The sequence below is a fragment of the Anopheles cruzii genome, chromosome 3 (assembly GCF_943734635.1).
Source record: "Anopheles cruzii chromosome 3, idAnoCruzAS_RS32_06, whole genome shotgun sequence".
Classification (NCBI taxonomy): domain Eukaryota; kingdom Metazoa; phylum Arthropoda; class Insecta; order Diptera; family Culicidae; genus Anopheles; species Anopheles cruzii.
In genome coordinates this window covers 20,478,337-20,501,938 of record NC_069145.1, presented here as the reverse complement: position 1 = coordinate 20,501,938, position 23,602 = coordinate 20,478,337, and the positions used below count along the sequence as shown (strand labels likewise).

Genomic DNA, 23,602 nt, shown 5'->3' with positions numbered 1-23,602 from the left:
AGCGGTCATGAACAAGTCTTTGGCGATCGGAAACATGTACTGCAGTTCTTCCGCATGGCATACTCCTAGCGATAAGAAAGGAAAAGTTATGATCGTCCCAAACGGAAAAAGTATACCATATCAAAGCAAACAGTACCATAGTATTTCTCCTTTCCGCCTTCGAATATTTCTGTAAAACTTGCTGATGCCTTCTGTGCAAAAAGGTACACATATGTTGGACCGACATTGGCTCTGGGAGGAGACGTTACATCAGTTCTATCGGTGAGTAAACGTATTCGTATGTATTCGTCCATGCCGGTGAGGAACCACGCGTCCGAATAGAGCTGTAAAAGTCAAGGTACATAAGAAACTTTGCCTACATACTATACTTCTTTATGTTTTAAGCAAAAAGCTTAGTAAAATTCAAGATGAAACAATTGTCGCCATCTGTTATCAAAGGAGGCTGTGTACATACATTTGTGAGGTTCTTCTCCGTTTCCTTGACGAGTTTCTTTTTGCTAAAGTAAAACTCGTTAATTGCGTCCGTGATCTTTCGTTGGTGTGTTGATTCATGGTGGTCATAGTACAAGGAAATCGGCAACGCTTGCTCCCAGTGTTCATTTAAGCTTTGGCGAAGTCTTGGTACGTTAATCAGCGCTGTGTGTAATAGCAAAATGGTCAGTACCCTTAGGATGTTTTATTAACTATGCCAGAAAACTTACATGCACTCTTCAGAGCACCTTCGTCCAGGGTAAGACCAGTCATCCAGGGTAACCCGATTGCATGTGGTTCGGTTTCATCGCGTGGATGTTTTGTAATGAAAGCCCCTGGTAGGTTGGGCTCCACCACCGGTGGAAAAGGAATCATCGGATCCGTGTCCCATACCTGCGAGTATCCAGCAAAGAGTTGGTTTAATTCCATCGACAAGGAGAATAGACCGACCAATGTTCCTTACGTAGAAGTCGTAAAACGCTTTGGTAACGTCTTCCGCCGAAACACCACGCAAACAATGTATCATTTCGGTGAAACGGCCGTCAGTTCCCTGCGAACAGTTTAGCATCTGGCCCAGTTGAATAGAGCGTGCCCGAGCCACCCCGCGATGGGCTGGCTGAGCCCAAGCATCCAAATTAACCCCGGACTGCGAGATTACTCTCTGGAACAAACCCTTCGAAAGCGGCGACATCATGTGGTACGTTCCGCTAGCTCCACCGGCACTCTCACCGAACACGGTTACCAAATTCGGGTCTCCACCGAAGGCGCCTATGTTGTCTCGTATCCATCGCAACACCAAGCTTTGGTCCTTCAGTCCATTATTACCCGGACAGTCCTCCTGCTCAGTGCTCAGGAATCCCAACGGGCCAAGCCGGAAGTTTGCCCCGATGTATATGACATCGTGCTCAAGCAGAAAATCGGGACCATAGAACGATCGTGTGCCTGACCCACACTGCCAGCCGCCGCCGTGGAAGAACACCATCACCGGAAACGGTGTTTGATCCTCACCAGACGCTCCCAGTTCTCGGCGTCGTTCGGGTACGTAAATGTTGATTTGTAGACAATCTTCCACACCGGAGATCTCCTCATCTCGACGGTATGGGTCACGTTGGGTACAAAGTGGTGCATCGATTGTGGCGCTCCGAATCCCGGACCAGCCTCCAAACGGAACTGGTGCCTGTTGGCGCCCATAAAAGAAGTATTAGTTAGGAACTATAAAACATCAACAACTGAAATTCGGAGTCATTCAACATTCAAAATTCACTGTAATCTTCATTTTTGGTATTCTTCTTTTGGGATATGAATTTTTACACAAGGATTATTCTCCTTCAAGATGCATGTTCGTAGTACGCGATTGCCAACCAGGCGTCTCCATGTCTCTATGTTAATGTTGAACCGAATGCAAGTTCTTCTGAAGAAAACTAACCGAAACTAAAAGTAATTTGAAATATACTTTTAAAACTAGCAGAATATAAACCTAAAATTAACTGGTATGCTTCTCAGTGAAACCGGGTCTTTTAAATGCTACAATCCGATGCTGCGTTATAACAGCTTACATTGGCTACAACCTAAATTAATTCAGATCTTAAAGCTCGCATATCAAGTCCTTACTAGAAGTATGCAGACTACAATTCCAACACATATTTGAGCTTTTGTTTTGGAATCAAATTTTTACAAAGCTCTTCAAGTTACCAAGGCAACAAACTGTGCGTAGTAAATTCCTACGAGTAGTGGTCTGGTGGCCTAGGCTGGCGGTGCATATTTTAAAACAAATTGAACTACTAAGTAATGACTAATGAGGTAGAATTCTCATTCCTCATTCCCAAATGAGCGGTATGCAGAGAGCGAACCGACTGTGGTCTGACCACAGATTATCATTCATCATTTACTAGCAGAAAAAGAACACTCAACCTTGGGCTTTTTCACACTAACTCGTTTTGGAGGCATGTTCGCGCTTAACCCTTGCGTGCGCATGTGCAATTATTGCAGCCTCATTTCTCCGTCTGGCGATCGCCATGATCGCTTCTTTGGAATGTTTAAATTGATTTCAAATGTTATTAAATTGGAAGTTTAAAATTTGTTTGCCAAGGTTACATCAGACAGCACGACTCCCTACCCCAGTCCTACTCTAATTGCTGGGAACAATCAGCAGTTAAAGCTGACTACAATCTATTCAATAATACCAAACTAATGTGTGCCTGACTGAAATGCAATGAAAATGTATTATTGAGTACAGCTTTGCCAACAATGTGTTTATTTAGTCAATCTCCAATTAATTTATGCTTGCCGCACAGAACAAAAAAACGTTTTGAAAGATTTATCAACGAGACATGCACAACCAGTTTTCTGCACCAATACAAGAAAAATATACTTTGATGGCATGAAAACACACCGTACGCTAGGTTAGTAATCAGCTATAATTTTAATTTTTTCTCCATTTACCGGGACTCGATCATCCAGATACGCACCTTGAAACGAAGCTCTCCGATCGGTGGTTTCGCGTAGGGAACTCCTAGGAACGCCAAGATTCCGTGACCGCTGAAAGAGTTAAGGTATCTCCCAACGAGTGATCCACCGTGAGGCATGGTAACTTTCAGCTTGTCCGATGTTCGGCCATCAGCTTGTTGGGAAAGGAGTATCGCTAGCGAGGCCAGTACCCACGAAGCACCTCTCAAGCGATGTGCCACAACATTCATTTTTGAATCGCTTATAGATCCGAAAGATGGTGAATCACAATTTCAGAACATGCGTAAGCAACAGAAAAATTAAATCACTACTCACAAACGAACTAAATACGTCACGACTAGCACGAAAGCATACGAGGCACTATCAACTGCGAACCATAGCCTAATACAGTCCCTCTAATGCTCTAATGTCTTATGCAACACCCACGCGGCGCACGTGGAGTTCGCTTTTCGATGGGAAACGCGTTAATGTTGAACCGGCCCAGACGGCTCAACGCTCGGTAACCAACTGACCCTACGATCAACGTCACCTCAAAGCTTTATACGGATCATTAACGCACGGCCTCCAGGTGGCAGGTGATGTCGGCTTCGAAACTAGTTTTGGTAGACCACAGAATCACAGAGATAGAAATGCTGTCTGGATGTTTGTTTTTCTTTTTCTAATGCCTCTTTCCGTTCGGCGTCTTAAAATGCATATTAAGCCGTCGTAAAAATGCCTAGCTTGAAGAACAAGCTTTGGTTGCACGGAATGTGTTTGCCGCAAGGAGCATATGTATCCTCATGATTGAAAAGAGCTTACGATCTAATTATTATGTGACATGTGGGTTGAAATACGCCGGAGCCCTTAGTGCTGAGGGAAACCGGTTCCTTGGCAGTTTGCAGAACTCAGAAACTTGGCAGTTGCTGCAGATCTTGGCAGTTTATTAGCATGTCCTGCCATGTCCTTCATTCATAACTTTCAATAACATCCAACCAAATGTGCTCGAATTATTTCGCTTGAAGTCATCGTTGTGCCATTAAGAGTATGATTTTGAAGAGCACAACCTTTGTAGCGTCGTACTACCACCTCAGTATACCGAACACGCAAACCGAAACTAACAACGATCATGCCGTCGACTTGAAATAAGCTGCCAACTGATCGTTCTATCTTCATCCCGCCATGCGGCCTTGGGTGAAGTATAATGCGTACTTAAGTCGGCGCTGCTGACTACTACTTATAGGAACGAAATCTAAAGTTAAACTCTATTGATGGCCCAACATTGTATGCGCTCCTCCGACAGCTTCAAGTGTCTTACTAGAAGGGTCAGTCAGATGATTGAGTGGTTGGTCAAGCGGCAAGCTTCTCAATTTGGTTGCTTGATTTAGGTTTCGAAGCTCACAGCAATGAGTCACAATAGAATCGATTCAATTTCAAGACATTTATGTTGATGTAAATTAAATCTAGTCATTTTCGTCTAAACATTCGAAAGACGAATTTAACATTTAAACGCAAAGAAAAGTCAGGCGCAAGGTCAATAAATCTGTTGGAAAACATGATTATTTATTGGTTTTTATGCTTGAGATACGATCGCCCCAGATTTACATGTAGAGTCCCTCCGGCGTTCCTTCCTTCTTCCGGTAGAGCACACTTTCCTTCGATTTTTTGAAGTCCTCGTTGGTGACTTTCATTCGACGCTCCCGAAGTGCCATCAATCCCGCCTCCGTGCAGATGGCTTTAATGTCCGCTCCGGACAGATCGTCCTTCGCCATGATCAGCTCGGAAAGATTCACGTCCGTGGCCAGGGTCATGCGGGCGGTGTGGATGTTGAAGATGCGTCGTTTCGTCTTCTCATCGGGCAACGGGAACTCGATTTTACGGTCAATTCGACCCGGACGGATGAGGGCGGGATCGAGGGTTTCGATACGATTCGTGGCCATGATCACCTTCACATCGCCTCTCGAATCAAATCCGTCCAGTTGGTTCAGTAGCTCCAACATGGTTCGCTGGATTTCACGTTCTCCACCCGAGTTCGAATCGTATCGCTTCGTTCCGACGGCATCAATCTCGTCGATAAACACAATCGAAGGGGCATGTTCCTCGGCCACGCGGAACAACTCACGGACGAGCTTGGGACCGTCGCCGAGGTACTTTTGGATCAGCTCCGAGCCCACTACTCGCAGGAACGTGGCGGACGTTTGGTTGGCTACCGCCTTTGCCAGCAGCGTCTTGCCCGTTCCGGGTGGACCGTACAGGATCACACCCTTCGGCGGCTTGATGCCCATTTCCTCGTAGTACTCCGGATGCGTAAGCGGTAGCTCGACAGACTCTTTAATCTCCTGGATCTGTGTGTCCAGCCCACCGATGTCGGCGTACGTTTCCTGCGGGGCTTTTTCCAGCTTCATCACCGTCACCATGGGATCGGTATCATCCCCGAGGACACCGACCACAGCGTGCACCTTATGGTTGAGCAGCACCGAACAGCCCGGTTCCAGCTGGTCTTTGTCGACGAACGACAAGATGCTGACGTAGTGCTCGCTACCCACGGACGTGGAAACGATCGCATGATTATCGTCGATGATCTCTTCCAGTGTCCCGACCGACATCGGCGTTCCGCGCAGATCGTCCACTTTCGAGCGCTCCTCTTCGATCTTTTCCTCCTGTGGCTTCAGTCTTTCTTGGTTGCGAATGAATTCCTCTTCCATCAGCAGATAGTCCTTGATGCGCTCCAGTTTCAACAGCTTCAACCGACATCGGGTGTGTGGCGTGACCAGTGGCAACTTTAGGGCCGCATCTGGCCCCTTCGCCTTGCGCTTCTTTTTACCGACCCGTGTCGGAATTGGTGGTTCGTACTTTTTCTTCTTATCTTTATCATCCTTTTTATCACCTCCACTTCCGCCCGACTGATTCTGTCCCATTTCGAATAGATTTTTCTAACTATATTTGAGGACAAATTCTTCCGCAATTGCAAAACACTGACTCGGCTTTGTGTTTGCGACGAGGATGACAAGTCAAAAGCGTTTTGATATTTACCAAGCAAGCGCTGCTTGACGTTCAAGCTGGCTTGAGGTGAAATTCTCGCCACGTTTACTTTAGTTTTTCACATCATTCAGTCTCCACAAAAATAAAAGTGTCAAATTATTCAAATTGTTGTATAATGCTGAAGGTTTAGATTGAATCTTAGTCAAATTTCATTGAAAAGTACGAGAATTAAACAGTCACTAGTACTGGACTTGTTGAATTTAAACCGTTTTTCTTGTCAGTGAGTCGCGGTGAGCACCAGGTGAGAAGCGGTCCACTTACCGTTTGGTGTTTTAAATTAAGCGCTAGCTTCAAATTTTATTATTTCCTTTCAATCAAGAGACAATTACTCGGGAAACCGCAATCCTTTCCAAATTCTTAATGAAACCGTAATAATTTTGAAAAAAATCTGATTCCATTCTCACTGGATGGTTACTGCCGTGAGAATAACATCGTGACTGGGCTGCCACACGGCACGAAACAAACGATATATCAGCCTCCAACCGCGACAATTTTGACAGTAAAGCGATCAGTAGGTGTCAAAAGCTTTGTGGGTCTGCAGACCCTGCAACAGGGCGCATTACAGACGAAAACAGAGGTTTGTTTACAAACAAACGAAAACAGAGGTTTGTTAACAAGCAAAGATTTTTATTTGTGATGTTATTTTGAATTTTAACTATAAGTTTATCTCCATTTCAGCAATAAAATGGATAGCAAACCGGAGCAAAAAAGATACGTAAAACTGGTAAGTATGTTTCGGATAAATGCGTAGTGAGCTTGGTTATCCGGAACGCTCCGGATCCGGTGGACGGAACAATTAGATATGAACATCGAAGTTAATGTTTTGGTTAGGTGATTATTAGTGACGGTCATTATTGATGGTTAATTTTGTTGGAAGTTTACAAGAAGGTGTACATTTGCTTTTTATATCGTAAAAATTTGTGCCGACAGTGGTCTGAAACGCTCCCGGATTTCCGCCGATTTGTGTACTTGATATGTGATATCTGGTTAGCACAAGAATCAAGACAGTTTTAAATAGAAGAACCAGAGAAGATGTATAAAATAGATTTTAATAGCTTCATTTATTTATAATATAACGAAATGAAGCTACATGAAATTGCTACATAGAAAATATGATAATATCATCGATGGAAAGAAGCATGGAAATTTTTTGGGTCCAGAACGAATGGGTATCCACATGTTTTCCTTCGTTCTGTTTGAATTGCCATCTTTTTGTATTCCCTTTTTTTAGAACCCTGAGCAAAGTTCCACAATCGTAGTAACTGAAACCAACATCAAGTGCTTCTTCGACTTCAGCATGAATAATGACGCGTATGTTATCCATGGAACCATCTCTCGCTCCTACATGCGGTTTTTCACCGACGGACTCGGCGTCGCCCATCCCTTCGCGACGAGTAACAAGCTGCACGCCAGACGCTGTCCGGGATTTCCCCGAGCCTTAGCTGGAAACACAAGCTTACAGATTTCTGTACAAAACAATCTTAGCAGAGAATAAACCAGCATAATTCCAAGCATGGCACCAAGCATTTATTTCTTCGTGATCACTCCCAGTAGAATATGAATCCGGATGTTCGGGAAATAACGTGAATTAGTGTGGCTTGTGCGGTTAGATGTGCGGTCCTGGTGCCGGACGATTGGCCGGTTGTCACTTTGTTCAATCCCATCTTGCCGGTACAGCAACAATATCTAAAAAAAGCGAAAAGATTATTCAGAAATCAACTTACCTCTCCGATTTCTATTTTCTCGGGCCAAAAACACGAATGTAAACAAGTTTGACATTTCTCTTACTAGTTGTTTCTGTTGCTGTAATATTTCACCTGCCACACGGCACGAAACAGATTTGACACCAAGTTACATGTTGCGCGTAACTGTTTCGTGCCGTCTGGCACCGCAGTGAGAATGTTTTTTCCCCTCCTCTCACTGCTGTCATTTTCACATTGCCGGTGTTGTTTTGGGTACAACGATTGAATAATAGTGGGCAATAATTGTTCCGATACCGCGTGCTAGACCGATGCCGACGTACGAATTATCCATGATTTTGCGCCAAATGTCCAGGGTAAGTACGATAAAGCGGTCCATACGATACCCGTTTGCTCTATTCAGTCCGCTCTACCAATTCCAGCCGGACATGATTGCGACCCTAAAACGGACAGCAACGGCAATCTTCGACAAGGGGGGTGTCATACGGAAGTTGGACAATCTTGGCACGAAACCTCTACCGTTCAAAACCAGTTCTCATGGTGTCGTCCACCGGAGCGGCTCGTATTTTGTGTTCAGATTCGACACCCCACCATCGGCGATCGAGGATCTCGACGAGGAGTACGGGCGCGACGTCGACATCGTCCGAAAGCGCATCTATCTGGCCGATTTCACGCAGCAGCAAGAGATCACCTGCACGCTTCACGAAGAGCTGCTACCGCCAGCGTACCGGAAGGATGTGCAGAAAATGATCCGTACGGCCGAGCGGAGTAAAACGAAGAAAGTTTTCCAATACAACACCGGGCTGGATTACTATCCGTTCCAGAAGTAAACGGCACGTGGCGGTTCCTAGGCAAGGTTTTAGCAATAATCTGTAATTTACAACTTTTATTGTTTCCAGTAATCGTAACATTGACCATGTTTTCTTTTGTGTTTGGAAAGAAACACCGAAAAAGACCGTTTGCGGTGGATAAGCTCAACCCGTTTGGCTGAGGGCACAATAAGAAATGAAATGCAAGTTTGTCCTGGTTCTGGTTTCTGGTTGTAACTTTTAGAATAGGGTTGACATTACCCTAAAACCTACCTAACCTACTAGCAGACCGTAGCCCTGCAGAAAACGTTTGTTTTCACACGAATGAAACTGCCTCCATGCCCTGCGATGCAACCTGGAGTCGGGCTTCCTTTCGTCGTCGTTTCTCCTTCTTCGAGGACGTTTCCGGTCCTTCGGCTTGATCCTTCTTTTTTCGTTTCCGCTTCGGTTGCTCCTCTGTTGCCAGCTCTTCCTCGTCGCCACCATTCAGCGTGCTCGGTTCCTCTTGCTGTTCCTCGTCCGCGTGCGCTTTTCCGTTTGACAATAGTTTTTTGCTTTCCTTTTTGCTTTCCTTTTTGCTCTGCTTCTTCCCGGAAGTGCCATTTTCTTTCGTGACCTTCGGCACCGTTACCTCTCCATTCGCGATTGGGGTCAGCTGCAACCGTTGGCAGAGCTGACGATAGCTGGCCATGGTTTGGGAGTTCAGATTGAATCGACGCAACGATTGCATCTGCGCACCAATCCGTTCCCATCGGAGCATGGGTTTCTTCTTGGCCTCTTCCTGTCCCGGCTGCCGGAGACTGTTGAGAAGACTGTGCATTTCCAGCAACACTTGCAGCAGCTCGTACAGCTCGCTCTGTCCGATCGTTCGTTCACCGGCGCCTGCGTCACCGTTCGCCATCGTTCCTTCCAGATCGGCCAAGTACTTTGTAAGGGCGATGCAGATGGTCCGCAGGGACGGTGCCGCTCGCGGTAGGTCCGAATTGATGAACCGTCGATTTTTCAACAACTCCCGCAGCAGCTGCAGCGCTTGTGTTCTTCGCTGGCCACGAATCGTGTTTACCTGTAGGCCGGTGCTAGTCAGCGTCACCGCCAGATACCAGTTGCCGGTCCAAGACATGCGGAAAAGATTCTGGAACACGCTGAATGCAATCGGTGGATGGCGATGGGTGAGGAACTCGGTCAGTAGCTTGCCGAAAACTTTGTCAACTTGCAACGATGACTCGCTCTCCGTACCATTCACCGTCTCCGTGCCGTTCGTTCGTGGCGCATCATTATGCTTCTCCAGTAGCTGGCTGCAGAGGACGATGAACTGGCACGCCTTCAGCAGATACTGATTGCGCTCCGGAAACTGGGCCCCTTTCGCCACCTTGTCGATCAGATCCCGCAGAATCTGGTTGAGCTGGACGGCCGGTGCGACGCTGCGAAACTGTTTGATGCGCGTCAGAGCGGCAAAGATCTGCCGGTAGCGGTGCAGGATGGCGCCATACTTCGTTTCTTCGCGAATCGCGACGGGTAACATCTCGAACACGTACACCAGCAGCTCGAGACAGATGGCCATGTCCGGTCCGGCGTGCTTCAGGTACGCATCGATCAGATCGAACACACGCATGCGGAAGTGTGTCAGGACCGTGTCCATCTGCAGTTCAGCTTTGGTTGGCTTCTGCTTGCCACCTTGCTTCCGGCCGTTTCGGAACGAACGGAACGCTTCCGCAAGGGCCACGTCCAGCCGGTGTCCTTGCTCTTCGTCGATCTCGTCCAAATCGAGCGATTCCGTATCGGTCTCCGGATTGGCGCCACCGAGCGCGGCCTGCACCGCCTGCCGCATTTTGTCCGAGATGGTTTCCTCTTCCTCTTCGTCTCCCATCAACTCATCGTCATCATCATTGCTATCCTCGCTTTCATTCTTGCCATTCACCGTATCTGCCTCATCGTCGTTGTCGTCGTCGTTCTCAGACTCACCCTCGTCGCTCTCTGCCTCGTCACCCTCTGCCTCGTCGTCCTCCGCATCGCCCTGGGCAGCCAATGGGTTCGTTTTGTCTTTCAGATTAACCACCGACAGAATCTGATTGAAGGCCGCCAGAGTCATCGAGCCGGACAGGTGAGGAAACACGTGCCCAATCACTTTGCGCAGCAACAGTGAGTTCTGGGACAGAAGGTTCAAGAACAGGTCCACAACCACTTCGATCCATTCCGGTTCCATCGCTTCTTCGGCCCCCGCCGGTGGTCTCTGGCGGCGTTGTTTCGCCTTAACATCGAGCCGCTTCATAACGCACTCCAGTTCGACAATGGAACTGTGCGCCAGTTCGGTCAGTTCGCTAAACAGATGCAGTCCCATTTGCATCAGCAGTAGGTGGAACACGACTTTCAGTTTATCTTGGCCCTCCGCAGCAGAGGGACGCTTTTTGCTGCTCTTTTTGTTCTGAACGTCGCTAGTTTCCGTTACCTTGGCGTACATCCTGTCCCAGCTTGCCATTTGCTCCTCGGAGAGGGCCGTTCGCAAGGATTTGCCACCGTGCGATTGTAACGTTTCCTGCACGCGGCGAACGATCGAAAGTAGAAAGTCGTGCTCGCCGGCAAGGTTCGCGTGGCGATGCTCGAGTGAGTGGAAGAAAAGTCCACGCACCGTACTGGCCAGTTCCTGTGGTGCGGCCGAGTCGTGTTTCGATGGCTTAAGAACCGTCACTCCATTCGCGGAGTAGAACACGCCGAGCGTGAAGAAAAAATGAACCATGTCCGCTCGCCACTCGTCCGGCTGGCTGCTTCCGGTTTCGTCCGTTGCGGTCAGTTGCTTGAGGGTGAGCAAACGCTGGACCATGTGTGCGGCGTATGACCGTTCCACCGCCGGTCGTTTGACGTCGATCACGATCGCTTTCAGTTCTCCAGCGACCATCTTCAAATTGGCCACCGACAATGTGGCCAACAGGTTCTGTAGAAGCTTGCACGAGGCATACTTTTCAATGAGAATGCTGCTCGGGGCCTGTGTCAGACAACGGTACGTCGCAAGACGCACACTTTCCTCGCCAAGCTTGGGGTACGTTTCGACGATCGCTTTACACGCCTCCAGGTACAGGGACCGCACGTCTTCGCTGAATTTGCCCAGCTGCTGCAGATTGGCGACAAAAAGCTTCATCATCGCGGGACAGAGCAACTCCGGCACGACCGAGTGATCCTTGAGTCGAATGAACCACGAAGCGATCAGTTGCGGTAAGACAATGTCCCGGTATTTGGGACGTTCTTCGTCGTCCTTTTCCAGCACCGGTACGACACCATCGCGCCAGAAGCCAACCACCGCCGCCGCTTCCATTTTAAGCAACTTTTCCAACAGACAGTTGAAGAACGGATGATTGATGCCCATCGCAGATTCGATCCCGAACAGCAGCTCACCCAGGTACGGGAAGGCTCTCTCGTGCAGCAGCGAAGGGGCACCAAAGTTCCGCACAAAGTACTTCTTGTTTACCATCTCCCGGTGCGGACCGTCGAGCAGGAGCACCAGAAAGTACACCGAGTCCATCGTGTGCTGTTCCTTCGGTACGTTAAGTACCGGTTCGAAGAGCGGCCAGAAGAGTTTCGCAAACTTGGCACCACTGATGCGTGCGGCCACTTCGTTGAGGTACGTCCAGACCAGCGGAACCAACATTTTGTACATGGCCGCCCGGAGTGTGGAAAGCACGGTTTGTAGCTCCGAGTCGCTCGCTTTCTCGATTAGTCCTGCCTTGATGATGGCACCACAAACGAGCACTTTGCCGAGCCGCACCTCGAACCGATTGCGTTCCTTCGCATCAACCGATTCGCTCGGATCGTGCTCGCTATCGGCCAGTTCCGACTTGACCAGCCCGAACAGTTCCGCTATCGTAGGGCATTCGTCCTGCCCGCCGGCTCGTTGCAAAAATCCCACCAGTGCCGTGTAGTAACCCGTCTTCGAGGCATTGCTGGGTGAGCCGACGCCACGAACCAGCCGCTTCAGGGCGTACGCTTGTTCGGCCGTTTTCTGTCGAGAAGCAGGGGTAGGAGTTGAAGATGGGACCAACTAATACATGATGAGCCACCTCCCAGTTCTCACTCACCGACGAAGCCGTTGCCACCGGCGTTCCATTAACGGTCAGGCCAGTCTTTTTGTTAGTAGTCTTGCCACCATCCTTGTGCAGGAACTCGATCAGATCGCAGGCACCACGAACCCGCACCTCACCGTCGGTGTTACTGAAGTTGTCGAAAAATCCGAACACGGTTCGGTCCAGAAGCTTACCACCGGCCTTCCGGCCGGGTTGTTTCTTCATTGTGGCACGTCCTCGACAGGGGTGTGCCTCTATTTTCGAGCGTGCGATAATACGCAAAACGATGACGAGGACAAACCGAAAAGCTAAAAAAACGTATCACACTTCAACTGTACACACCGGTTTCCGAGGCATGGGTTGCTAGAAAGCATGCTTTGCAGCACCAGGATCCTACTGTGACAGCTGTCAAAAGAGGGATTTTCTCCGGCTGTGGCAAAGAAAAAGGATATTTTCAGACGATCGATGCTAAAACAAGGTGGTGCTTAAAGCCTGATCAATTTGAATACAATGTAAAACTCTTTTCATAATGAACGTGTGATTTTGCATGCTGTAGAAATAAAGTAGAATAAATAGAACCTACCGATAAATTGAATTCGATCAGTAGCATATTGCTCGTAGCAAGCAGCTTCTTCTTGTATGTGCATAAATTTATTGACTTCCCGCTCCGCAGAACGTAGAAACCAGAAAAGTTGTTAGCAAATGGTGCTGTTAGCCCATCACCTTTAGCCAGTGAGGGACCCCTCGGCCGACGTCCGAAATGTCAGTCTAGCGCAGAAGCTGTAACGGGGAATAATCGTAGCCCCTGTGCCGAAAAGGGATTTTCTGCACTCGCGACAGTACAGCGTTTTAATCGCTAATATGGCAGGAAGAAGTTCACACGATAGGTAAATTTATTGTAGCATTTTTCCACGATAAAACGGTGCCGAATTGTGTCCAAAATGGTCGGAATCGGTAGGTGAAACCGGTGGCCAGTGTGTGCGATTGAATTGTGGGCACAAACCTCGCAGCGGTCAGTGCTAGTGGCCGGGTGCGGTCCGATCACCGCTACCCAACAAAACTCGTGGTAGGAAGACCCGACCGACGGACGGAACGGCCGATTGCTGGCGGTAACGGGCAACCGGAACGTGTGGTGCTTAGCGGAAAGCAGGATACCCCATTTCGAAGGATTATTTCCGAGCCCTCGAAGCGAATCGATTATAAATTGTAAACTTTTTCGCCCATTACCATCAAGCGCCCGTCCAATTTGATGGTTCCACTCCTATCTTTGGCCATCGCCCATCGCCTAGCGGTTGTTTTGTTTGTGTTTTAATCCGTACATCGACGTGTACTCACTGTGCCCTGACGCAGCCGAGGGACGGTGTGTAAAAATTCTGTTTGTTTGCCGACGATGCCGCCGCCGGGCGCAAGCAACCGGAAAAGCTCCCTGAACGCAGATAGTCGGTCGGTGCGTGCCAGAGGCTGCGTTGCGTTGAAGCTGTCAAAAATGTGGCAAAGCATGGGCCAGCGGGCCGGAAGCGACAGACAGAGTGCTGGGAGGAATCAAGCGAAAAGTTGCAAACAAACGTTGCCGCTGGCCTATAAATAGAAGGTCACGGTTCAAACGCCGGGCGACACTCGGCGGCGCCGAAAAGCGTCCCGTGAATCTTCCGCCTTTCACCCGAAGAAACGGCGGCAATCGGGCAGGCGCCGAGGATCGATGGCTCGTTCGCATTTTCTTTTCACCCGGTTTAATTCTCTGCTTTCGCACTTTCTAGATATGGCGGTGAGAGGTCCCGTAAGCCGTTGCCGACGGAACCACCGTTCCTGGCGTACGTTGGCAATCTTCCGCACGGCATCGTGCAGGGCGATATCAACAACATCTTCAAGGACTATGCGGTGAAGAGCGTGCGTTTGGTGAAGGACAAGGAAACGGACGTTTTCAAGGGCTTCTGCTACGTGGAGTTCGAAACGCTGGAGCACCTGCAGAAGGTTCTGGAGCTGGACGGTTGTATTATGCTGAACGAGCGACCCGAGATGCTTAAGATTGATGTTGCGGAGCAAAAGAAAAACGATCGGTAAGCGACGGGACGGGACGGGACACTTTCACAATGACTTTTTCCCCAAAATGTCCTACATTTTATCAACGCATGACCAATCTGAGCATCAATACCGATAACACGTGGTGTGCGTTGATTTCGATAAGTTTGTGGCTCGATAATGATATCTTGCGGTACAGATGATGCGATCATCGGCATGCTGCACGAGGCCACGAACTGATTAGCCCACGAAATCCCTTTCTGGACTGATGGTCTTCTTTCGATTCCGATTTCCTTTTAGCGGTGGATTCAATAAGCGTGGTGGCCAACAAAACCGTGGTGGACCAGGTGGTGGTGGCGGCAGCAGCGGCGGCGGCTTCAATCGTGGCGGTCCGAACCAATCGAACAACCGGCCACCGATTGGCCAGGATAGGAACTACGGTAATGATAACTATGGCAGAAACGATTACGACAGAAATCGCGGTGGACGATCCAATAATTACAACGGTAAAGACGAATCGATCGAATACCTCTTTTAGTTAGAATGCTCTTTTTACATTACCTTTTAACACTACGATTGGCCGTAGTACAGAATTAACCGTAGTGCTACCATTGCGGAGCAATTTGCCAAATGCATGAGCAAAATTAGACCACCCTCAAAACACAAGGTGGATGGCCCGAACGATTATTCGATTGCTTCTATTGTTCTATTTTGTCAGTCTTCTACGGTGGTCGGATTAACTTTTCCGTTTCTGCTGTTTAATCCATTTTGTTAGATTAAATTAGTTTTTGTAGTTTTTTTTTAAATCTAAGAACGGACCGGTCGTATTTTTGTAGTTTTTTTGTTTTTGTTGGAATTTGTCGTATAGTCGTGTGATCGCCTAAACTCTCGTCCCCTTTTGCCTGTTCAATAATTTGTTGTGTCTCATCGAACCCCTTCCCGTGTACAGGAGATCGAGGACCTAACCGAGGGAGGTACGGCAACTTTGGCGACGAGCGAGATGGTGGTGGTCGCGAAGATTGGAACCGCGATCAAGATCGAGATGGGCGCGGTGGTGGTCCCGGTCGTTACAATGATCGGGATGGTGGTGGTGGTGGTGGCGCCGGCACCGGCGGTCACTTCGGTGGTCGCGGTGGCGAAGACAATAGATACGGCAACTACGGTCGGAACAACCAATACCGGGACAACGATCGAAGAAAAGACGTCGCCCCAAGCTACACTCCGTCCCCCAATCCCAATCTCAACATGGAGGAAAGGCCCCGCCTAAAGCTGGCTCCACGATCGGTGAATGCACCGCTGAACTCGCTGGCAGAAACCAAGCAGGCTTCGGCCATCTTCGGAAATGCGAAACCGCGCGAGGAGAAAGTCGGTGCCGATGGCTACACCCGAAAACACGCCAATAGTGTTGGCAGTGAGGGCAGCGTGGATGGCGGGGGTGGGGCCGGTACCAGCAGCAACAGCAGCATGGGATCCGGTGGCGGTGCCAACAGTAATTCTGTTGCGGCAGCAGACAATTGAACTACAAAACCGGGCATTGAAACATGAAAAGCAACGATGAAACCAAGAGAATAGAGAGACCGAGAGAATGTGAGAATGACAGAATGAGAGAGAAAAAGAGCGTGAGAGAGAGAGAGAGAGAGACAAAGGTCAATCAGCGATCAGAGGACGACACACACACAAACAAGCATAATAATTCACAAAAGTATAAAAGTTCAAAATCCAGCAAACGAAACAGCAAACATGGGCCATTCTCCCTCCCCAGGCACGGATACGATCAGACGATCCAGATACATTAAATGTTAGATAACAAGTGGTTCCCCTCGCCAGTTTCTTTAAGTTCTTCTGACCATCGCTCGTTCGTACGGGCAATCCTTGGGAATAGGTTTGTCTTCCCTATTTTCTTTCGCCCTTAGACGGCATATCCTTGATTCCGGAATCGCTACACTACATAGAAATCCCTCGGTTAGAATGTAGGTTCCTGTACGCGGCCCGTTTGTCGTTTTCTCGTTTGTTTTCTGTAGCCACTTTACCCATCGGTACACGTTCTGGTTGTTGTGTATGTGTGTAAAGTTTATGTTTCATTATTTGTAAAATGCCGCTCTAATGTAAAAGTTTGTTTCATTAGATCAAAATGGAATATATTTATACACTTTACCTTCCGATTGCTTTCTTCCTTTCCGGATTCCGGGTTTTCCCCGGACCCACATTTACCACTTGGCCCCTTTTTGTTGCCGTTAACGAAGTCGAACGAACTTTTGAAATGTGTCTCTTTTTTGTCACGACTGCTGTGAATTCATTTCACCGAGTATTGAGACATTCTCAGCAAGCCGTGCGTTCGATTTGACGGTTACTCAGACTCACGGGGAGCCGAACAGCACCTCCCGAAAGCAGATACTGATTCCAATAAAAGTGAAAACGAATAAAAAAAAGTATCGCTTCGCGTTACGCGTTTGAGTCTTGAACCACCGTAATCTCATCCGATAGGAGGAGAATGTATGACGATAGATTCTTTCGCGAGGACTGTTCACCAACAGGAACTGATGATCGACCGATCGGCATAAACGCCCTGATCAGCCCTTGATGTTTCGCTAAGCACATGTTGAGCAGAGACGATGGCTGACTTTTGTCCCAAGCAATAGTCGAAGGAAATTAACATTTAAAAAACTAACCCGGAGTAATAGCAAACCTAGCAAAGACCGCTTAAGGCTCCGCCACAGGGCAAGGGGAATTTTGGGAGATGACAACTGCAGGTTCTCTTCAGCCAAGCCGCTGGCAAGCCTCCCGCGCACAGGAATGATAGCTTGAGGGACGAGATTGACTAATAATTTTATCCTTTCATTTGTACGCTTTTTTCTACGATTTAATACTAGCATCCAACGGAGAGACAAAACGGATTATGAACAAAATACAAACGATAATGATAATAACAATTAATATATATATTATACTACACGGTAATGATAACATAGTACGACGACCGTGGACAGTCCTCTATATGGTTCTGACTGAAGGACAACACGCGAAACAAAACACGGTACCAACAGCAAACCGCGCGCCGCAACGGACACAATGGATGGTCGTTTGCTAGTACCACGCAGTCTGTCTAACTCACACTCACAATTTCATTGCAAACTGAGCACCCTTTACTCCCTTAATCGATATAATTGTTTTGCAAATGTAATTGTTGTGTACAACGGATGCTTAGGAAGATACAACTAAAGTGTGAAAATCATAGGAAAAACTCGTTCTCCAATTGAAGTTTTGCGCTCTCCAGAGGCACATTGGATGGAAAGGTTACCGAGTGTTGGGTTCATGGGTTTACATTGAACGGACGATCGGTTTTTGCAGTATTTCTACGTAACGTCAGCAGCGATTCGAGAAGTGGGTGATCGAGCGTTCGTTTTTATGTTATGCGTGATTTGAATTAGGACGCACACGGTTAAAACAAGCAGCCTCTTGCAGGCCTGTGGTGGCTAACCGATGCACGATTTACTCTCAGACGAAAACGCAAAAGACAAACGGCCGCGACAAGCGAAGGCTAACGAGCGGTTTATCGCAGGAAATAATACACCGGATCATGCTTGAAAACACTTTGTCTGAAACCATACTTCTACTGTGTCGATCGTTGTCGATGTAAATGATCTGTTTCAACTCAGGCTCATGAAATTCTCGTTTGTAAGGATTTTGCTTTTCCTATGTTTGTTTATCCTTTACTTTGCGATTAGCATATATTCGTATGTTGCGTTGTAAAGCGGTAAAGCCAGCAGCAGCCGCATAAGGTTGTTTGAAGTTTGCGCATCAGCACCACGGGGAGCAGAAAGTAGTAGAATGATAATGTCTGAGAAGTAGCGCTTTTGGACATTTCCTAATACCTCATAAGTTCTGCTGAACGAGATGCTGTATGCGTTGCGTTATTATTGAGAAAAGCTGGAATCAAAATGCTTCTGTCGAAACCATATATCCTTAGCCAAACGTAACACGTGTTTAATATGGTTTGATTATGTTTGTGTGATGGCTTAAATGAGTATATTCAGCGTGAATCATTTAACCGACAACACTCTGTACCCGAATTGATAGAGAATTATTAAAATGCTTGTTTGTTTTCGTCTTTGAAACAAAACCCGTGCCGGAGGCTATGTGAAACAAAACCATGTGCAGCATTAGTTCCAGCAAAATGTAGAGAAGCAAAGAAGATGAATGAATGTCGCCTCTGCCGAGACCGCGAGATTTTATCGGCCGGCTTGAAAACCAAACAATTCTAGGCTGGGAAAGAGAAGAGAAAAATTACTCGCCCCAAGGCGGTGGCAATTGAAGCGGAATGAATGAGAGTGCGTGAGCAAGCAGAACGAAATAAAATACTGTACCGGTGGAACTACAATTGAACCCGACTACAGAAATACCCTTTCCTCCGCCAGACCCCCAAAAAAATAACTGCAAACTGTGAAAGTTGTAAAAATAGTAAGACATATTAAATACTATCCCTCTTTGATATAAGTGTTGTTGAAGAGAGGCAAAACAGTGGCGCAGGCAAATGCGAATGGAAAATGAACAAAAAATCGAAAAATGTCCCCCAAAAAACCTTAAAAAAACTCTGTTCACTGGCTGGTGGTAACCGAAAAAACGGTAGCAAAGCAAAAAATGCAACAATGACTAGGCATCGATTTAAAAGTGAACCTCCGCGATAAGTGCGGAATCAACAAAACATCAATAAAAGTAATTAGAAAAAAATAAACACACCCGGTCGTACGATTGTGGGGAGCTGGTTACGTTTAATAGGCCAACCGGCGGTCAACACTTTATAGATACCCACAGTCAAAGGCGTGCCGGTAGACGTCCACGAGACGGCGGCGACCCTCGGCACTTGCAATGTTGCCAACGATCAACAGTTCCTCCAACGGTACAGCCTCCGTCCCTTGGATGCTGTTAAGGTCCGGCACTTGTGTGTCATCCAGCAGGGACATTGGAATCGATTCAACAGCTACGCCACATCCGAATCGGCCGAATTGTTCCAGTTCCCGGTTTAGTTCGTTCAGCGGGAACAGTTGGTCGGGGTTTGATCCTAACTCGCGCAACAATTGGCACAGACTGCAATGGTACGCCTCTAGCAGCTCATCATAGTGTCCCGACCGGAGGCTCTGGTCCGTGCAGGTATACACGAAGAGCGCAATGTCCAGTGCCGGCGAGGCGTACCGGGCCATCTGAAAGTCAATCATCCGGACCGACTCGGAATGGAGCAGAAAATTCGGTGCCCAGCAGTCACCGTGGTTAATGACCGAATGTCGGTTGCGTGCGTGTGTCAGCTCGATCATCGTCTGATAGATGTTACTGTCGAGGAAGCGCTCCACAGTGCGTTTGAATCCGTCCCACGATGGTCCCTCCTCGGTACACACCAGTTCCAGTGCGTTCCTTGAAATGGGCACTAGACGTTGCAGGAAATTCCGGAACCACGCTTCACGGTCCGCACAGTATAGTAGGTCTCCACGGGGGTGCACGCGACTCGCTGGAACCACTCCGGCTCCTGGTCTTTCATCGCCATGGACAACGCGTGTAACCGCCCCAGTGAGCGCATGCAGTTGAGACACTCCCGGAGGCCGATTCCTTTGGCCCTGCGCGCAGGAAAAAACGGGTTCATATCATTAGAACGGACAAAATCAGGTTGTTATCATCGTGCTGTCAACAGCATTTATTGCAGATTCGTTTCATACATTGTATTTCTTTTTAGGATAGTGTTTGTAGAAACATTTGTGAAACCCATGTGCATCCAGCGTCCGCTGCAGCCTAATATCATTTTGTAACACCTCAAAGGCCTCAGTCCAGGTATCCCATGTCGATGGCATGGTGAAACATGTCTGTGAGCCGGAGGCGCCCCGCTTGGCTTTCGATCGGGCGCAGTATCCATATTTCCTCGATCGGGATCGCCTTCTCCGAGGTGATCTGGTTCAGATCGGGCACATCCGATTCACCGAGCAGCGAGAACGGTATAGATTCGATGCCCATACCGACCCCGAAGCGCGCGTACTGCTGCAGCTCTCGCTTCAGCTCCGAGTACGGGAAAATATCCTCCGGGTTCGAGCCCAGGTCCCGCAGCATCTCGGACAGCGCGCCATAGTACGCATCGAGCAGTTCCTGGTAGTGGGCTTCGCGCAACGCCTGGCTGGTGCACGAGTACACGAAAAAGGAAATGTCCAGCGCTGGCGAGGAGTAGCGAGCAAGCTGGAAGTCGATAATGCGGACGGCGGGCGTTTCACCGTGGAACAGAAAGTTCGGCATCCAACAGTCGCCGTGATTGATGACCGAGTTCTGGTTGCGCGTGTGCGTCAGGTAGACCATCCGGTCGTACAGATCGCAATCGAAGAAGCCGGCCACCTTGCGCTCGAACTCGGTGCTCGCAAACTCGCGCCGAACCGCGTCCTTCGCGATGTTGATCTGCACCTGGAGGAAGTTGTTGTACCACGGTTTGAGCCGCGCCGCATAGTACGTCTCCTCCACGTGCTGCTGGACGATCGTGTGGAAGCGATCCGATTCCTGCTCCTTCATCGCTAGCGACAGGGCATGGAACCGGCCCAGCGCACGCATGCAGCGCAGACAGTCCTCCAGTCCGACACCTTCGGCTCTACGGAAGGGACGGAAAGCATCGAATAAGTCAAAACTCAGATAATTGGTCAAAAAATAATATACACAAATATGACCTCTACATGGTCGCCCGGACCGACTGCAAAAAATCTCCCTATGGCCCTTCTCCAAAGTAGGGCGGTGTATCTGCGCGTCTCTTATCGCTTGCACTTATCGTTCGTTTGCGAAACGAATGAGACTCCTTATCTCCCTAAAACCTGAAACTGTTGCCAGCAGCGCCACTTACCTCGAAGCAGTCGCGTAACCGTACTGGCCCAGGTCGTCCAAAGCGATAAAATCATTTTCTCCGTCACAATACGCGACAAAGCACCTGGAATGGAATTTGAAACACGCTTTAGATGCTGACGGTTCAATGACCACCACAAAATGACCACGCACCGTGCGATATCCTGGAATGGGTGCTTCGGCTGGCGCTTGTCCTGGAAGCGGTACAGCTCCTTCAGCACCACGTTGTAGAAGTTGCACTCGTTGCGAAAAAAGTCCGCCGACCGGAACGTGTTGCGACGACCGACGTTTTTCGGGATCGTCTTCACGATTGCGTTCACCACGAGCGGTTTGCCGTCCTTCGAGGGGCACTCATCGTCCCACAGCTGGATGCGGTACAGTTCGCTAAGATAAGCATCGCCCTTCGTGACGTCGCCATCCTGCAGCTTCCAACCGGTACAGCGGGTTCCTCCGGCACTGCGGATAATCTCGTCCAGCGTGCTCTCGGTGAACTTGGCCGAAATATCGCTAAGCTTCGGGGCGGCGGCCATCTCGTGGTCTGGTCCTGGCTGCAACGAATTACCTCGATTCCCGGGGACTGTGTTCAACGCTCGCAGTGCGATCCGAAACTGGCTCTTATTGCGGTGGGAGTGCTAAATGTTTGGGTCCGTCACACTGGCGTGCATCAATTGTCTCTCCTTTTTTTTCTATCACTCGCTATCGGACCACTGATTGATCAATTATTAATCATCGCGCGTATCACTTGCCGGGGCCGGGCGCCCGAGTGTTCTAACTGATTGGCGCAAATGAATTCCACGCTCGCTCGCTATCACCCTACACGATTTGATGAGAGCGTGCCGACTCGCTTTTGGCCACATAGACTGCGGTGGCGTAGCCGATTGAGTCGTCAACCAGGGGCTGCGCACGAGTTCAAAGAGGTTCACTGAAAGCAAAAGGCGTTAGCATGTGCGTGTGCGTGATTCGCGGGTCATTAGCGAATAGCACGCCGCCAGGCAACACAACAGAACGCTGTGCTTGGCGGCCGGCATTGTGTACACGCGTTCCGTGGTCACATTCCTCCCCGGCCGGTGACAGTGTGGGTGAGCACGCGCTTTGCTTAGCTGTATGTTGCCAGCATAGTACAAACACACCGCGAGCATAGAACGCGGGTGCGATGTTTAGCGATTATGCCTAAAATAAAAGGGAACGAGGACCGAATTAGCATTGTTTGGGATAACCATCGAAAGTCGAATGCTTTGTGAGCGGAAACCGAAAGTATTAGAATGAAATAGAATGAATGTTTTACCGCTTCCGTGTGAACCGGCGTCCCGGAGCATCCCTAGGTCCATCCGATCTGACGGTTCGCGTTTCAAGCCGCGTTTGCTGCGTGTTGCGTATTGTTTGAAGCTAGCTTCAACTCGATCCGTCTACGCACCCGGCCGGCTCCCGGCACCGATACGCACATCACAACATCGCGACGAATCGCACGGATCGGATCGGATCGGATCGGGGGGGAGTTGAATGCCGAGTTGCGCGCAGTTCCGTTCGAACCGCGAGTCGTGGAGTCACGGCAGAATTATTAGTCGCGGTCCAAAATTCTCGCAGGCTTTCGGCAGAAAGCCACACGACCCAAAGAGTGTGTAACATGAGACGAGGTTAACTGTGTACGATCGCGTGCCAAGCCGAGAAGTGCCTTATTGTTGGTGGTGCGAAACATCGTGTGAGAAAAGTTAGATAATTGCTTTCCCCGTTCGCAGCGGCGACATCGATTGGCGACGGAGCAGTCAGCACCATAATTAGCCGGCGCCGGAAGAACAACACGAGAGAAAGAGAGTATCGAGATGCGTCGATTGTTCGGTTGTTTGTGCAACAGCGAAGCTTGTAAACAGTGAACGGCCCGACGCGGGCGGGCTAGACACCTTTTTTTTTCCTTTCTATCGTCCCGGATTCTTCCGGTCCGCGCTGTGTGGACCGCGTCTCGTCGAACGTGAACAGAATATTTTTGGAATGCGTGTGCCGTGTAATGTGTACCTTCTTCCTGATCGTTCGCCGGTTGCGTAAGAGCCGAACGAGAACTTTTATGATTTCTTCACCCAACGGTAGACGAATATGGAAGCAAATGGGCACGGCTGTTGGCCACGTGCCGTTGCGATCACAGTTAATTACGCACGCACGACCCCGCTCGGCACTTGGGCTTGTCCTGTCCTATGCTGGGTGCCGAAAGAGAATT

At 48.9% G+C, this 23,602-nt stretch overlaps 6 protein-coding genes and 1 pseudogene across 7 annotated transcripts in view; 2 read left to right on the top strand and 5 right to left on the bottom strand.

The window, feature by feature from the left end:
- The window catches only part of LOC128270025 (juvenile hormone esterase-like), a 4,630-nt gene extending 1,200 nt beyond the window's left edge, over positions 1-3,430 (bottom strand). Inside the window, exons 1-6 of the mRNA XM_053007428.1 lie at positions 2,940-3,430; positions 935-1,648; positions 702-864; positions 455-636; positions 137-323; positions 4-65 (exon numbers count right to left, since the gene is read on the bottom strand). Coding sequence (XP_052863388.1) covers positions 4-65; positions 137-323; positions 455-636; positions 702-864; positions 935-1,648; positions 2,940-3,167 — 1,536 coding nt within the window. The 5' untranslated portion in view covers positions 3,168-3,430. The remainder of the gene's footprint in view (positions 1-3; positions 66-136; positions 324-454; positions 637-701; positions 865-934; positions 1,649-2,939) is intronic.
- Positions 3,431-4,514: 1,084 nt separating this feature from the next.
- Positions 4,515-5,898, bottom strand: LOC128274477 (26S proteasome regulatory subunit 4-like). Its single transcript, XM_053012691.1, has one exon. The coding sequence runs from the start codon at positions 5,829-5,831 to the stop codon at positions 4,515-4,517; it is 1,317 nt and encodes a 438-aa protein (XP_052868651.1). The 5' UTR covers positions 5,832-5,898.
- A 2,001-nt stretch (positions 5,899-7,899) lies between these two features.
- On the top strand, positions 7,900-8,840 carry LOC128271472 (probable 28S ribosomal protein S6, mitochondrial). Its single transcript, XM_053009023.1, has 2 exons — positions 7,900-8,011; positions 8,078-8,840. Exons 1-2 carry the CDS (start codon positions 7,967-7,969, stop codon positions 8,483-8,485), a joined length of 453 nt encoding a protein of 150 aa, XP_052864983.1. The 5' UTR covers positions 7,900-7,966; the 3' UTR covers positions 8,486-8,840.
- Positions 8,532-12,741, bottom strand: LOC128271471 (uncharacterized). Its single transcript, XM_053009022.1, has 2 exons — positions 12,532-12,741; positions 8,532-12,455 (listed from the first exon to the last, which is right to left on the bottom strand). Exons 1-2 carry the CDS (start codon positions 12,739-12,741, stop codon positions 8,781-8,783), a joined length of 3,885 nt encoding a protein of 1,294 aa, XP_052864982.1. The 3' UTR covers positions 8,532-8,780.
- Positions 12,742-13,376: 635 nt separating this feature from the next.
- LOC128274646 (eukaryotic translation initiation factor 4H-like) lies at positions 13,377-19,176 on the top strand. Of its 2 annotated transcripts, none has more exons than XM_053012908.1 (4): positions 13,377-13,403; positions 14,274-14,573; positions 14,836-14,975; positions 15,485-19,176. In XM_053012908.1, the coding sequence occupies exons 1-4, from the start codon at positions 13,378-13,380 to the stop codon at positions 16,051-16,053; spliced, it is 1,035 nt and encodes a 344-aa protein (XP_052868868.1). In that variant the 5' UTR covers position 13,377; the 3' UTR covers positions 16,054-19,176. The 2 variants fall into 2 exon arrangements, with proteins under 2 accessions (XP_052868868.1, XP_052868867.1); XM_053012907.1 differs by having other exon boundaries at positions 14,836-15,041.
- Positions 19,177-19,331: 155 nt separating this feature from the next.
- Positions 19,332-20,104, bottom strand: LOC128274020 (uncharacterized; annotated as a pseudogene).
- A 125-nt stretch (positions 20,105-20,229) lies between these two features.
- LOC128272426 (uncharacterized) lies at positions 20,230-22,402 on the bottom strand. Its single transcript, XM_053010232.1, has 3 exons — positions 21,547-22,402; positions 21,395-21,478; positions 20,230-21,148 (listed from the first exon to the last, which is right to left on the bottom strand). The coding sequence occupies exons 1-3, from the start codon at positions 21,921-21,923 to the stop codon at positions 20,344-20,346; spliced, it is 1,266 nt and encodes a 421-aa protein (XP_052866192.1). The 5' UTR covers positions 21,924-22,402; the 3' UTR covers positions 20,230-20,343.
- Positions 22,403-23,602: the final 1,200 nt, after the last annotated feature.

What these genes read in the sequence shown, in the direction of transcription:
- LOC128274477 (XM_053012691.1), bottom strand. Translation starts at nt 5,831, where the DNA reads ATGGGACAGAATCAGTCGGGCGGAAGTGGAGGTGATAAAAAGGATGAT.
- LOC128271472 (XM_053009023.1), top strand. Translation starts at nt 7,967, where the DNA reads ATGCCGACGTACGAATTATCCATGATTTTGCGCCAAATGTCCAGG. An exon ending in TTTTGCGCCAAATGTCCAGG is followed by an intron (nt 8,012 to 8,077) that starts GTAAGTACGATA and finishes TACCAATTCCAG; the next exon opens with CCGGACATGATTGCGACCCT.
- LOC128271471 (XM_053009022.1), bottom strand. Translation starts at nt 12,741, where the DNA reads ATGAAGAAACAACCCGGCCGGAAGGCCGGTGGTAAGCTTCTGGACCGA. An exon ending in CGGTGGCAACGGCTTCGTCG is followed by an intron (nt 12,456 to 12,531) that starts GTGAGTGAGAAC and finishes GCTTCTCGACAG; the next exon opens with AAAACGGCCGAACAAGCGTA.
- LOC128274646 (XM_053012907.1), top strand. Translation starts at nt 13,378, where the DNA reads ATGGCAGGAAGAAGTTCACACGATAG. An exon ending in GGAAGAAGTTCACACGATAG is followed by an intron (nt 13,404 to 14,273) that starts GTAAATTTATTG and finishes CGCACTTTCTAG; the next exon opens with ATATGGCGGTGAGAGGTCCC. An exon ending in GAGCAAAAGAAAAACGATCG is followed by an intron (nt 14,574 to 14,835) that starts GTAAGCGACGGG and finishes ATTTCCTTTTAG; the next exon opens with CGGTGGATTCAATAAGCGTG.
- LOC128272426 (XM_053010232.1), bottom strand. Translation starts at nt 21,923, where the DNA reads ATGGCCGCCGCCCCGAAGCTTAGCGATATTTCGGCCAAGTTCACCGAG. An exon ending in CCATTCCAGGATATCGCACG is followed by an intron (nt 21,479 to 21,546) that starts GTGCGTGGTCAT and finishes ATTCCATTCCAG; the next exon opens with GTGCTTTGTCGCGTATTGTG. An exon ending in GGTTACGCGACTGCTTCGAG is followed by an intron (nt 21,149 to 21,394) that starts GTAAGTGGCGCT and finishes TCCCTTCCGTAG; the next exon opens with AGCCGAAGGTGTCGGACTGG.